Genomic DNA, 16,159 nt, shown 5'->3' on the forward strand with positions numbered 1-16,159 from the left:
CCACATACAGACCGGTTCCCGCTCACTGGCTGAGCGAGGTGCGGGCACAGCGCCGAGGGTTGCGATCCCGTTGCCGGTCCCGGCCAGTACGGGCGCGACACTGAGGGTTGCGATCCGTTGCCGGACACGAAATAAAAAGACAAAAAGGAAAAAAAAATTTTTTTTTTAGATTCATAGCATGAATCATGTTTAATTTTTAGATATTCAGTTCTGTTTAGGTCGTGAGTCTTCAAGAAAAAGTACCAAAAGGAATTTTTCACCTCCAGTGAAGATGAAATAAAAACCAACTGTCAACCTTGCTCCTTTAAAATTTCACCAGAAAAGAACTCCAAAATCATGTATATTCATGATAAACTATCCTTGATCTATAACCATAAAGAATATAAAGTTCATGAAGAAAAGTATTTAGAGATGAAGAGTTATCTAAATACATTTTGTTCTCAGTAATCAAACTTCAAAACATGCATTTATTAGAATGCATTAAGAAGGCAATTTCTTATAATTGAGTCTATGGAGTCTAAACAAATAAATGAAAAGCATGTAAAAACAATTTCTATAGACCATCAACATTTTTAAGTACTTGAAACCATGGGATTTTTAATATTTGCCCAAGTTCTGAGTTCCAAGTATAATGTTCCTTACAGAAACACTTTCTAGAAAGCTTTATTCTAAATTTTAGTTACTAAAATTAAAGTGCTTCTTCTTCCTGTGCTTAGTCATGAAGACACAGAGCCCTTTTTAAGTCTGAAAGCACAATATATTGATTAATCAACAATGAAAAAAAAACATGTTCTGAGTTCCAAGTATAATGTTCCTTACAGAAACACTTTCTAGAAAGCTTTATTCTAAATTTTAGTTACTAAAATTAAAGTGCTTCTTCTTTCTGTGCTTAGTCATGAAGACACAATCAGAGCCCTTTTTAAGTCTGAAAGCACAATATATTGATTAATCAACAATGAAAAAAAAACATGGTTGAGGAAATATTCATAGAATGACACAATAAATAAAAAAGTATTATGCAACTGTCAGTGACAAATAGGATGAGAGAATGATTTAAGAATCACCAACGTTCAATGTTTCATTCACACTTTTCAGCTACTGGCTGTGAGCTGACAGATGGTGGGCCACTCTCATTCTGCTTTAAAGACAAGCTACCAGAGAACATTTACTTATACAAGATATTCACACAAAACGGAATGGAAACTATTACATTTTTTTTTTGTTTCTTTTTGGTTTTTTTGACCAGTAAGGGGATCACAACCCTCGGCACAGTGTGGTCAGCACCACGCTCAGCCAGTGTGTGCACTGGCCATCCCTATATAGGATCCGAACCCGCAGTCTTGGGGCCACCAGTGCCACACTCTCCCGAGTGAGCCATGGGGCCGGCCCAATATTATGTTTTATACAGGCTACTTGAACAAAAAGATAGTTCAAAAATTATGTTTTGAAAGTAACAAAACCAAAATAGCAGGACTTACTAACAGTGTTAGGCTTTGTTCATTTGCCAGAACCTGATAAGAAGTAAACCACCCATGTGTCAAGTATGCAAAGACTTCTTACAAGATACAGGTGTGAAGATGTTCCACTCACTCTGCTCTAGGGAAGATGCTGAAATTGGTGTACAAGCTGAATACAGATGGAAATTCAGAGACATACTTTCGCTGTGTTGAAAGCCATTACTCCATCGCCAAACTTCCTAGATTCAAAATCTAAGCTCTCAAGTGATTGTATGAAGCAACAAGTGCATAAAGAAACTTTTTAAACACACACAAGATAAAGCGACATACATGAGAAGATATTCAGAAATCATCTGCAAACAAGCACGGAACTTCAGTTTGTGAGATAACTTCAAGGAAATGGCACATCTCCATTAATGAAACTTACAAGTTCAGGATACTAAGAGGACTGAGCTTCATTTCAGTCAGTTACTTTTAGAGAGGAAGGAAAACTTGACATCATGGAAGCTACATCACAATCGGCACATCCAATACTAGCAAAAACAGTTGGAAAATATCTTGCTCCTCCATCAACCTCAGTTGACTAAAGTAAGTCTATTTACTGTTGCAGATGTCTATCGTAGTATCCACAAAAGTAATCTATCAGATGACCATGACCATGCTGAAGAATTATTGTTCTTGCACTGTAATATCAACATTTTAAAGTTTGATAACTAAATTTCTAAATAAAACTATAATGACTGCAATTTGTTCTTATATCCCCAAAACTTATTTGGTGATGTTGATTTATAAGGCCAGCTTCATATTGACTTTAACAGTAGGCCAGTTGGCCTTCAGCCAAAACGTATATTCAATATACTTCTCGTTCTAAGTCAAATCTTCCCAAGGTTGCCACCTTATGAATCTGAGTTTGAACTTAAAATGTAATTCTGAATACCTTTCAAATATTTCGTGTGAAATAAAAAGAACTAATCCACACATAGCATTAAAATTCCAAAACTGAGTTAATAAAGACTCTTGGGCCCAGGCCCTGGCAATTCACAGTAGAAAGACTTATTTACCATTTAGGTAAGTGCCCAGATTTCTCTGCGGAGTGCTATATTTAGAACCTTGCTTCCTAAGAGAGCTGAGAGTCAACCCACCACTACAAATGCCAAGGAACCACGGTTCTTTATGCTGTGTTTTCAACAATACCTACTTGTCTGGCTATATTTAACCCTTAAAGCAGCTAATTAAATATAGGTCCTGCTAAGGAATTTGTTAACAAGAAAAGGACTCAGAACTATGGAAGGAAAAGGAAGAAGCAAGTAACAAGTATAAAGAGGGGAGAGATGTCCAGAGCAGTCAGGTTAATGTTGCTGTTGGAAACCTCCAAAGGTCTTTAACTTATGTTTCATGACTTATACCCGCTTCCACCCTCTCACACCCCCTGACAGACTCTCATGCAAGCGCAAAGAAAGATACCAATCGTTTAATTCCAGGAAGCCAGGACACTTTTTGTCGAAAGCTTATTACAGGTTAAATTAGGTGATAAGCACGGCTTTCTATCACCGTAAGTCACCCTCTATGTCAACACTCTCTGTTGGTGATGCTGTCTACACCCTCCACCAGGGGACCTCACAAAGCAGTCCCACATAGCTTTGTTTTGTTCAACAAGCCAAGGAGATCTGTGTTAGAAAGTTGCTTAGCAACAGCTAAAGTTACACTGGACACACCTAGTTAGAGAAATTTTTAGACCTGCCCTCCACTTTCCCTTCTCAGCTCCCCCAGGAGAATGCACAAAGACATTTACTCAGGCAAAGATGGATGGTGTTCAGAGACAACAGGAAGTGTCATGCACTGCCAGATACAGCCTCAAGGCTACTCTGACTGAATCACTTAATTCAGTCTCTAGTGCGATCTTTGTGCTTTCAGTCCTACTCACCCTGTTTCTCTTTTCCCCCAGACATGAACAGAATTCAGTGTTCTAAGAAGACCTCCAACTGCAATTAAATATGCAGCAGAGCAACCTCCACAGGTGAGGTGGGGCAATCCCCATGATGCTGCTGGCAAAATGTCCAGGGGAGCCCGGGCCACTCACATTCTCTTCTCACTGGTAGAAAAGAACTGGTAAAATACCTAACTTCCTCTGGGGAATGAACAAATGAGGAAGCACTTGGCAATCTACTAAACCATCTGATTTAAACAACATTCTCCCCTCTAGGATGTCAATCTAATTTTTCTGCACAAACCAAAAAATTTTTTCAAAGATCTTTTAAAAACTGTCTACCACGATCTGTATCTTGCCAAGTCTGTTCACAACTTAGTTTCCAGTTAGAAGAAAAGCCAAATTCATCACACAGTCATGGACACACTGTTCCCAGTTCTTGGTAGCATATTTATGCTATTCCTGGAGGCAATGCCAAATATCCAAAGCAAGCTAACAGTGTTTCCAGTTAGAAGAAAAGCCAAATTCATCACACAGTCATGGACACACTGTTCCCATCAGTAATAGCATAACCCAGTTCTTGGTAGCATATTTATGCTATTCCTGGAGGCAATGCCAAATATCCAAAGCAAGCTAACAGTACCTGCCCTGTTATGGTTCACAAGAGTGTGGTTACTGCAATCGAAAAGAATTCTTTCTCAACAAAAGCAAGTTTGCCTAAAAGAAAATGAGCTGTGTAAACAGTAAAACAAATTAGAAATCATGCTCCATATGTACAGAAAGTGTTCCAAGAACATTGGCTTATTCATTAAACTCTTACTATGCAGTGTGTGTGTGCCAAATTCTGTGCTGCGACTTTCACATATTGTTTCTTCATTTCACATTTCTAAAGTTAATAACCAAAATCTGGGTCATCTGAAAGATCCTACAGATTAATTTAATAACAGAAAAACCATACCTAGACCAGAGATTTTTCACTAAGGAAGAGCTGGGAAATCATGTACATGCAACATTATCATATGGTCCACCAATAAGTTCATCAACACTCCCTCAGCCACCAAGATGAGCTCAACTCCTCCTGCACAGAGTGAATAAAAGCCATCATCACATATGGGAATGCCCTTGATTTTGTGCCACCAGATCCTCAGACCCTCCCTGTACCTCCATCCTTGTCTCCTCCTGATCCTTCTGGTTATAGGTAAAGCTGTCACCATCCTAAGGTAATCCTTCTACCACTGCCCATCTCAAGGACACCATTTCATCATTCAGTCTTTCCTCTTATCTTCAGCCTATCCCTCTCTATTCTTTTCCATTGGCATGAACATAGTCTAGCATTTGCCATCTAAAAAACAAAAAAGCAACAACACATCCCCTTTTTTCCATCTTCTTAAAGGGGAAACTTCTTGAAAGAGTTGCTACACTCACCTCTACCTCCTCACCTCCCGTTCACTCCCTCACCCATTGCAATCTGGTTTTCTCCTCCCTCATTTGATGAACTTCTCTTAACAAAGTCATCAACAACCTCCTAATTCTGAAATACTATCAATAACATCAATACTTCCTTACCTGTGTTTTCAGGTGCATTCAACACAACTGACCACTCCCTAAATCTTGATATGCTTTATTTCCCTTCAGTTCTGAAATACCACACTCTATTTTCCTCCTCTTTTTGTCTGCTCCTTGTAAAGCTCATTCTGAGTAGACCTCCTCTTCCCAGACTGTTGCTTCAATCACTCCTGTCTTTATGGCACGAAGACACACCTAGCTGCTAAGCCAGGAGCCTGCTCATATCCAATCAATGGCAAGCCCTAAATCCTGTCAGTCTCAGGAAACTGTCTCTGCTGCCTCGGTCAGTACCCTGTTCACCTCTGACATGTGTTACTGCAGTGGTCTCTATGGTCTCCTTACCGCCCCCTTTCAATCCACCTGCTCAGGTGGTGATCTTATCATGTTATTCACAAAAATAAAATGCTGATATGTCATGGCAAAGATTATTAGCTGCCTACCCCAATATCATTTTTCACCTTCTACTTTAGAACCCTGACTTTCAGCTGGGCACACCATCACCCAGATTAAAAGGCTACATTTTCCAGCTGCCCTGGCAGCTATTTGTGCCCAAGTTCTGCTCAATGTGATTAACTGGAAATGAATTGAAAGATTTCCAGGAAGTCTCTGTGAAAGGGCAGGAGGCATGCCTGTCTTCCTCCTTCCTGCTGCTTGGAATATAAACATGATGACTGGAGTTCATTTGGGTGGCCATCTGGGACCATAAGGAGATAAGAACCTTAGGACAATAGAGCAGCAAGATAGAGAAGGCCAGATTCTTGATGACACCAAGCTGCCATAATAACTCTGGACTGCCTCTCTCTAGATTTGTTATTTTTCTCTACTATATGTAGCTGAATATAATCCTTACTGGCAGACATGGTTTGCAAGGTCCATAACGATTTGGCCCTTTTTACCTTCTACTCTCTCCTCTCCTACTCCCCCCAACACACTGTGCTCCAGGAACACAGAGTACCAGGTTCTCTAATGCAGCACATCCCCTGCTTGTAGGCCTCTGTGCTTTTCCTCTTCATGCTACTTTATTTCAACTACCTTATCTTCATCCTCCACATCTCAGCTCAGACCAGTGATCTGCAGGCTTTATGAGCCATCAGGTACTTGTGAAGATCAGAAGTTAATGCACCCTCTTTCAGAAAAGTTCACCACCACTCCCCCAAACCCAAAACCTTTTGCATACAATTTACCTCACTACGTTGGTAATTTCAATCACAGACTATAAAAATAATCTTTGTAAGAGATGTTTATTTCCCAGTGAAAATTAATGTGCAAATAAAGCAAAACATAAACTTTAACTCTTTCCAAACTAAATTTTAGCAAGAAGCCTTTGTTTGGCCTGAATAAGAAGTTGATGCCATGATGTGATTTGAGATGGTTACATGCATGCCATCTTTAATTGCCATTCCATTTTGACTTCTGTTTTTGACGGTCACAAGTGCTGAAAACTCTAACTCTCTCATATGCAAGCTCCCACAGCTTGCTCTGACAGTTGAATGCAGGCTTATGCTAAGGACACCAGAATTCTCCAAGACTCTGACAGCTAAATGGCTCGTGCATTTCCTGTGTCTTCAAAAGTCAATAAGGTCATCTTTGCACAAGTTTGCACCACTCATGTAGGACTGCGCCATCTTTGATGCAAGGCTTGCAGATGCAGAAGAGGATGAATTACAGTAACATATGGAGCTCACTCTCCCCTGCAGCAGCAGGACAAGCAGTGCTGGCTGGCAACATAGAGGCTCTGTTGATATACAGAGCACCAACACTTCTATTCCAGCACAAAGAGAAGTCTCTTCTTGCTTGGCTTAGAAATTTTACCACTATAAAAACATTTTCAGAAGAGGTTCATAAATAGTAATTCTTCTTTGAGGGCACCAACAATAATGGATGAAAAGCAGTAGCTGCCTGCACTGAAAAAAGTCTGAAATTGCAAGGACATGCTAAAGAGAAATGATACAGTTGCTGTTTCCTCCATGACCTGATTCAGTAAACTACATCAATTCCAGCATGAATGGTATCATTTGACAAAAAGACTGCTCTAAAACAGAATAAGGCAGTACAGTGCAGCAGCTGAGAGAGAACACAGGCTTTAATGCCAGGCTGCCTGGGTTTGAATCTTAGACTGCACTGCTTATTATGGCAAATTATGTAATTACTCTAAGCCTTTTTCATTTACTTCATTGATTTGTTAGGAGGATAAACGAGATAATGCATGTAAAGTACTTAGCAAAGTGCCTGGCCCATAATAAGCACTCAAATGTCGGCTGGTGTTATTACTACATCATTGATTCAGACCAGACACACACGCCCCCACCCCCACCTCACATTTTAACATTTCTGAAACCAGGATGCATCATACAATCAATGAGCGCTTACAATTAATTGGTTACATTTTCTTCTTTATTTGTATTTATTTTATTTTTATTTTTTTGGCAGCTGGCTGGTATGGGGATCTGAACCCTGGACCTTGGTGTTAAAACACCATGCTCTAACCAACTAAGCTAAACAACCAGCCTCATCTTTTTCTTTATTAGTGGTACATAAAAGGTGCAAATTATAATCAATGACCCAAATTTGATGAAATATGGTATTGATTTTTTTCTCTCTGCTCGAAGTCACAAACCAGCTCACTGATCTTCCACACATGGGCTTGACTCAAAGTCTTTCTCCAGTCATGCACAGCTTGAAGATATTATGACAGGAGTGAACAAACTATGGTCTGTGGAACAAGCAGGCCTGCTGCCTGTTTTCATAAAATTTTTTGGGAACACAGCCATACTCATTAGTTTATATACAGTCTATATCTACTTTCATGCTACTGAGGCAGAGGTGAGTAATCATGGCCTGTAAAGCCTAAAATATTTACTATCTGGCCCTTTACAGAAAAGGTTGGCCACCTCTGTTTTACGATGTTCTTCTGAGAACACTGCAAATTTTGATGATAATTCTGCCTTTTCAACCCATGCTTCTTCTCCTAAAATGGTTCCATACTGCCTGAGACTTCTTAGAATGGCCAGAGAGAACAGCATCTCCTTTAGGATATACAAGTGTACTTCAAAAAGTTCATGGAAAGATTCCTATTATCTTTTAATTCTATTTTTCCACAACTTTTTGAAATACCCTCATATGTTGGTTTCATGCTTCCACTGGCAAGAACACTGCCATATAACAATCTCCTAGGCTTTTGTATCTTTCCATATTTGCCCAGGAAAGAAAAAGCAAGGATATGTAGTTGGTAACTGACATCAGGCAATTTTCAAAAGAGAAAGAAATCCTGAGATCAAAAAAGTCTTTTGTCCATTTATATGAGTTATCTAGGGTAGTCAAATCCATAGAGACAGGAAGCAGAATGTTGGCTGCCAAGGGATAGGGGAAGAAAGGAATGGGGAGCTGTTCTTCAGTGGGTATACAGTTTCAGTATGATGAGAAAGTTCTGAGGACTGGTTGCCCAACAATGTGAAAATACTTAACATTACTGAAGTGTACACTTAAAAATAGTTAAGATGGCAAATTTTATCTTTATTTTACCACAATTTTAAAAGAAAAAATTTTAAAGTCTTTTGTATAAATGTGTTTGTGCAGGTACATATGTATGACCCATCAAGGATTCTAAGAACCACATAGCAAAAATATCACTTCCTTTAGAAGCTATTGGTTACCCTCAGCTCTAGGAGCTAATCTGGTGCAGCTAGTACTCCTGCTTTAGGTAACACCAGCTCCTATCATATCAATTATTATACTGTATCCAAATTGCCTGTTAAAGTGTTCATATCTGTTACATGACTGTAAACTCCATGAGGGCAGTAACTGTCATGATACTCTCTGCCACATTCATCGCTTTTAACTACGGGGTCAGCTCATTGGCAGCACTCAAATATTTGATAAGTGAATAAATGAATGATAAATATGAGCGGTCTTCAAAAAGTTCACGGAAGGATTCACATTATCTTTTAAGTCTATTTTCCACAAACTTTCTACAGTATCCTTGTAGAGCTATTAAATGAAACCTATACTCCGGAAATTATTTTTGTACTAGTCTTACATTCTTAAAACAAAAGTGGTTTGATCATTGATTAAAAACCAGATTACAACCACTCATTATTTTAATTCAAGAAATAAAGTATTGGATTACCATATATTATACACAAGTTTGATAGAAAAAAAAACTAAATCTAAGACTTTGCTCCACATAAGAAATAATTTTTATAGGCTATAACATTAATGTAGTAATCACAAAACAATCCCTCTGTGATAAGTAAACAAATAGAATGAACAATCACATAATAAATATTATAAGCCTGGAAAAGTACATTACCTAAGAAAGTTATTTTGTCTTCTTCCACTTATAAGAATACAGGGAAAACTCTCAAATCAAGTACATATTTCAATTTTGCCAGCTATTAATTCCAACATCTTTGGGGTTTTTTAAAAATTAATTTTAATTATTCTAAAGTAAATGTTACTAAACTATGGAAAGGAAAACATAAAGGCAATTTTTCCAGTGGTGGAGGGAATCAGCTGACCTATTCATACACTGAGTCCACACATACCCAAAGAGAAAAATTAAGGGGGGGAGTAAGTAAACAGGTCCTTTCAAAGAGCTAGTCAGGGGCCGGCCCGGTGGCGCACTGCTACAGTGCGCCGCTTGGGAGCGCAACGGCACTCCCACCGAGGGTTCGGATCCCACATACAGACCGGTTCCCGCTCACTGGCTGAGCGAGGGGCGGGCGCAGCACCGAGGGTTGCGATCCCGTTGCCGGTCCCGGTCCAGTACGGGCGCGACACTGAGGGTTGCGGTCCGTTGCCGGACACAAAAAAAGACAAAAAAAAAAAAGAGCTAGTCAGAAATCTTGGCACAAACACTGTCCTCTAAACAATTACACTCATCAACACCAACCCAATAACTCAGCTTAATATCCTTTAATACAATCAGCTACCTTAGTCACTAAAGTCAGCCTTCGTAAAAAATCTCAGCAAACCTATTACTGGGAGTCAGAATCATGAAAGTCACTTATTTTCTTTTTTTTTTTTTTCCTTTTTGTCTTTTTTCGTGTCCGGCAACGGATCGCAACCCTCAGTGTCGCGCCCGTACCGGACCGGGACCGGCAACGGAATCGCAACCCTCGGTGTTGCGCCCGCACCTCGCTCAGCCAGTGAGCCACCGGTCTGTATGTGGCATCCGAACCCTCGGCGGGAGCGCCGCCGCACTCCCAAGCAGTGCACTGTAGCAGTGCGCCACCGGGCCGGCCCGAAAGTCACTTATTTTCAACCTAATTTTTGCATTGCCCTCTCTAGGGAGCCAAACTTGAACACTGTGCCTTTTTGTTATATAAAGGCATCACAGCAATTCAAAGTCTAATAACCAATTACTACTATAAAAGAGTAGTTCTATATTGAATATTTCAAACAGCAATTAATACAAATAGCCAATGAAAGAAATTCAACCTACTAATAATCAAATAAATAAAAATTTAAAATTAAAATTTTTAAATATTTTTCATCTAAACTGGCAAATATTTTTAAAGTAATAATAGTCAATACTTTAATAAACATGGTGAGATCAACAATAAAACAGATTTTAGGTCTCTCTCAAATGTCAACTCAGAGAGGCGTTCTCCACTCCTGTGAGCTATATGTGTCCCCCAAAGTTTCATGTATTAGAAACTTAATCCCCACTAAGACAGTGTTAAGAGAGGGGGAAATCGTCTCTCTTTTGCTCAGCCATTTCACCATGTGACCCTCTGTGTTGCTGTGAAGAGTCACCACCTACCAATAAGGCCCTTACCAGATGTTTTGCCTGGACTTTGAACTTCCCAGACTCTGAAACTATAAGAAATTTTATTTATTTCTAAATTACTCAGTTTCAGGTATTCTGTTATAAGCGAGAGAAACAGACTAATACATCTAAACTAGCCTATCTAAAATATTACCCTCTGAGAGAGAGGATTCAGTAAAGGGACATGAAAATCAAATACATTGTATATTGATAAAATAAAATAAACAAATAAAATAAAATTAAATAATAAAATAAAATTAAAAAGAGATCTATTTATGTATAGTGACCTGGAAATATTCCCACAATAAAAAATAAAATATTACCTCTACCTCCTCATTATCTGTGCCTTTACCTTTATTTTTCTTCATGTCATTCATCACTACTTGAAATTATATTATATATTTTTTACTGTCCACTCTTCCAGTAGATTGCAAACTAGAAACTAGATAAGGATAGGGCTTTATCGGTATGGTTCTCTACTATTATACATTTGATGCTCAAAAAATAGCTGTTGAACCAATAAATTAATATAATTGGGAGTGCAAACTGGTATACTTCTTCTGGAAAGCAATTTGAAATATGTAAAAAGAACCCTTAAAAAGTCCATATCCCCTGAACAAAATGCCATTTCTGAAAATTTATTCTTAGAAAATAATTCAGAGATGTAAAGACTTATGAATAACTACATACACCACAGTGTGCTGTGGATTGGCTGAACTGTGTCCTCTGAAGTTCATGTAAAGGAAGCTTAAATCCCCACTGTAACTGTTGAAGGTGGGAAATCCTATTATAGTAATTGCAAAGTGGGGCTTTGAAGAGGATTAGATTGTTGGACCATGCAGTAGTGATGGAGTAATAATAGTGGTTAGGGGCGTGGTTCTGAGGGCTTTAAAAGGAGAGTGCATGAGGAACTTTCTCTCTCTCTGCTCCACCATTTTCTACCACATGAGACTCCTGTGTTGCTCACCATAAGTGTTCCCTGGACTTTGGACTTCCCAGTCTCTGAAACTGTAGGCAATAAATTTCATTTTTTTAAATCAATTATCCAGTTCCAAGTATTCCGTTAAGAGCAACAGAAACAGACTAATACACAGGGTTTTTATAATAGCACAAAATCAGAACTGACCTACATGACAAACTATAGGAAAATCCACAGAAGTAACTCACACTGATATACTTGTACAACCCCAAACCCTCACACTACTGTCATCTAAAACATTTCCTTAAAGTGATGAACTGAATTCACTGCCTTATTTTCTGCCATCAAGAAATTAAGGAAAAACATTTTATTTTCAAAGTTTTTTTTTTCCTTTTTGTCTTTTTTCGTGTCCGGCAACAGATCACAACCCTCAGTGTCGCGCCCGTACCGGGCCGGGACCGGCAACGGGATCGCAACCCTCAGTGTTGCACCTGCACCTCGCTCAGCCAGTGAGCGGCTGGTCTGTATGTGGGATCCGAACCCTCGGCGGGAGCGCCACCACACTCCCAAGCAGCACACTGTAGCAGTGCGCCACCGGGCCGGCCCTTATTTTCAAAGTTTTGCCATGCTCAATGACAGGTGATCAAAGAACTAATCCTATCATGGTCATCAGCCATCTTTTCGACAACTTCACCTAAGCTTTTTTTTTTTTAAATCAATTAATATTTTATTGGAGTTGCAACAAGTTTAAATACTCATTTAGAGAGAATTGATAGTCTTACAATATTAGCTTTTACTTTTCCAATGAAAGGAATAGCTCTCCATTTATATTCCAGCTGGCTTTCTTTTTAATGCCTCTTAGAAGAGTTTTATATATTTTTAATTTTAATTTATCAATATATGATGTAGTTGGTTTTTGTCCCTTTACCAATTCCTCCTTTTCCTCCCTCTTCCTCCCCCGCCCCTCCCATCAACATCCTATCCATTCACTTGTCTTAACAAGTTCAAGGAATTGTTGTGATTGTTGTATCTTCTTCCCTACCCCCACCCCCCATTTGTTTGTATATTTATTTACTTATTTTTATTAGTTCCCACAAGTAAGTGAGAACATGCAGTATTTCTCTTTCTGTGCCTGGATTATTTCACTTAATATAATTTTCTCTAAGTCCATTCATGTTGCTGCAAATAATAGTATTTCACTTTTTTTTTTTATAGCATAGTAGTATTCCATTGTGTAGATATACCACATTCTGTATCCACTCATCCAGTGATGGGCATTTAGGTTGGTTCCAACTCTTGGCTATTGTAAATAGTGCTGTGCTAAACTTGGGAGTACAGTACATTTCTTCAACATGATGATTTCCATTCCTCTGGTTATATACCCAGCAGTGGAATAGCTGGGTCATATGGTACATCTATCTGTAATTGTTTGAGGAAACTCCATACCATTTTCTAAAATGGCTGCACCATTTTGAAGTCCCACCAATGGTGTAAAAGGGTTCCTTTTTCTCCACATCCTCGCCAGCATTTGTTATTCTCAGTCTTTTGGATATTAGCCATTCTAAATGGAGTAAGATGGTATCTCAAAGTGGTTTTGATTTGTATTTCCCAAATGCTGAGTGATGTTGAACATTTTTTCATGTATCAGTTGGCCTTTTGTGTATCTTCCTTTGAGAAATGCCAATTCAGTTCCTTTGCCCATTTCTTAATTGTGTTACTTGTTTTTTTGCTGTTGTTTCAGTTCCTTGTATATTCTGGATATTAATCCTATGTCAGATGAATATTTTGCAAATATTTTCTCCCACTCCATTGGCTGTCTTTTTCACTCTGTTAATTGTTTCTCTTGCTCTGCAGAAGCTTTTTAGTTTGATATAATCCCATTTGTTTATTTTTCCTTTGGTTGCCTGTGCTTTGGGGGTTGTATTAATGAAGTCTGTAACCAGTCCTACTTCCTGGAGTGTTTCCCCTACGTTTTCTTTCAGTTGTATTGTTTCAGATGTATATTAATTCTTTAATCCATTTTGAGTTTATTTTTGTATATGATGAGAGGTACAGGTCTGGTTTCATTCTCCCACATATGAATGTCCAATTTTCCCAGCACAATTTACTGAAGAGGCAGTCTGTTCACCAGTGTGTAGTCTTGGTGCCTTTGTCAAAGATCAGATGGCTGTGGGTGCATGGGTTGATTTCTGGATTCTCTATTCTGTTCTATTGGTCTGTGTATCTGTTTTTATGCCAGAACAATTCTGTTTTGGTTACTATAGCTTTGTAGTATAGTTTAAAGTCAGGTAGTGTTATGCCTCCAGCTTTACTTTTTTTGCTCAGGATTGCTTTGGCTATTGATGGTCTTTTGTTTTTCCATTGTTTTTTACCAATTCTGAGGAAAATGTCATTGGCATTTTGATGGGGATTGTGCTGAATCTATAGATCATTTTGGGCAGTATGGACATTTTCAGTGTCAATTTTTCCAATCCAAGAGCATGGGATATCTTCCCATCTTCTTGTGTCCTCTTTAATTTCTCTCAACAGTAGTTTGTAGTTCTCATTGTAGAGATTTTTCATATCCTTGGTTAAATTTATTCCTAGGTATTATATTTATTTGGTGATTATTGTAAATGGGCTAGCTTTCTTGATTTCTTTTTCTGCTAGTTCACTGTTGGAGTATAGAAATGCCACTGATTTTTGTGTGTGGATTGTGTAACATGCAACTTTGCTGAAATTTATTAATTCTAAGAGTTTTTTTGTAGAGTCTTCAGGCTGTTCTATATATAGGATCATATCATCTGCAAACAAGGATAGTTTGACTTCATCTTCCAATCTGGATGCCCTTTATTTCCTTCTCTTCCCTTGCTCTGGCTAGTACTTCCAACACTATGTTGAATAAGAGTGGTGAAAGAGGGCATCCTTGTCTTGTTCCTGTTCTTAAGGGAAAAGCTTTCAATTTTTCCCCATTCAGGATGATATTGGCAGTGGATTTGTCATATATGGCTCTAATTGTGCTGAGATGCTTTCCTTCTATACCCAATTTATAGAGAGTCTTTATCATGAACAAATGCTGAATTTTATCAAATGCTTTTTCAGCATCTATAGAGATGATCACATGGTTTTTGTCTCTGATTTTATTGATGCGGTGTATTACATTTATTGATTTGCATATGCTGAACCAACATTGCATCCCTGGGAGAAAATCCCGCTTGATAATGGTGTATAATGTTATGCATGTGTTGCTGTATTCTATTAGCTAGTATTTCATTGAGGATTTTTGCATTGATATCCATCAAAGATATTGGCTTATAGTTTTATTTTTGTTGTATTCTTTTCTGGTTTGGGTATCAGGGTGATGTTTGCCTCATAGAATGAGTTTGGGAGAATAGCCTCTGCTTCGATTTTTTTGAATAATTTGTAGAGAATTGGTATTAATTCTTCTTTAAAAATTTGGTAGAATTTTGCAGTGAAGCCATCCAGATCTGGGCTTTTCTTTGTTGGTAGACTGCTAATAAACAGTTTCAATCTCTTTGATTGTTACTGGTCTGTTCAGATTTTCTGTCTCCTTGGCTCAGTCTTGGGAGTTTGTGTGTGTCCAAAAATTTATCCATTTCTTCCAGATTTTCAAATTTGTTAGCTTATAGCTGTTTATAGTCTCTAATGATTCCTTGTATTTCTGAGATAACAGTTGTAATATCACCTTTTTCATTTCTAATTCTTATTATTTGTGTCTTCTCTCTTTTTTTAGTTAGCCTTGCTAATGGCTTGTCAATTATATTTATCTTCTCAAAAAGCCAACTTTTTGTTTCATTCATCTTTTGTATCATTTTTTGGGTTTCTATTTCATTTAGTTCTGCTCTGATCTTAATTATTTCTTTCCGTCTATTAACTATGGGTTTGGATTGTTCTTGTTTTTCTAATTCTTTAAGGTGAAGTGTTATGTGGTTTACTTGCCATTTTTCCATTCTTCTGAAGTAAGCATTTAATGCGATAAATTTCCTCCTTAGTATTGCTTTTGCACTAGTATCCCACAGGTTTTGGTATGATGTGTCCTTATTTTAATTAGTTTCAATAAATGTTTTGACTTCCTGTTTAATTTATTCTTGGACCCATATGTCATTAAATAGAATGTTGCTTAATTTCCATGTATTTGTATAGTTTCCAGAGTTTCATTTGTTATTGATTTCTAGTTTTAATCCACTGTGGTCTTAAAAAAATACATGGAATAATTCCAATTTTTAAACTTTTTAAGACTTGATTTGTGACTTAACATACGGTCTGTGCTGGAGAATGTTCCATGTGCTGATGAGAAGAATGAATATTCTGAGGTTGCTGGATGAAATGTTCTGTAGATATCTGCCAAGTCCAACTGGTCTAAAGTGTTGTTTAGATCTTGTGTTTTTCTGTTGATTTTTTTGCTTAGATGATCTGTCCAATGTTGAGAGTGGGGTGTCAGGTCCCCTACTATTATGGTATTAGTGTTCTTCTCTTTCTGTAGGTCTAATAGTGTTTGCTTCATAAATCTGGCTGCTCCA

General features: G+C 38.1%; 1 protein-coding gene across 1 annotated transcript in view; it reads right to left on the reverse strand.

Moving 5' to 3' along the window:
* The window catches only part of UGP2 (UDP-glucose pyrophosphorylase 2), a 16,482-nt gene extending 14,805 nt beyond the window's left edge, over positions 1-1,677 (reverse strand). The window contains exon 1 of the mRNA XM_008594400.1: positions 1,657-1,677. Within this exon, the coding sequence (XP_008592622.1) occupies positions 1,657-1,677 (21 nt within the window). The remainder of the gene's footprint in view (positions 1-1,656) is intronic.
* Positions 1,678-16,159: the final 14,482 nt, after the last annotated feature.

Source organism: Galeopterus variegatus, unplaced genomic scaffold (genome assembly GCF_000696425.1).
Source record: "Galeopterus variegatus unplaced genomic scaffold, G_variegatus-3.0.2 Scaffold10712, whole genome shotgun sequence".
NCBI lineage: Eukaryota > Metazoa > Chordata > Mammalia > Dermoptera > Cynocephalidae > Galeopterus > Galeopterus variegatus.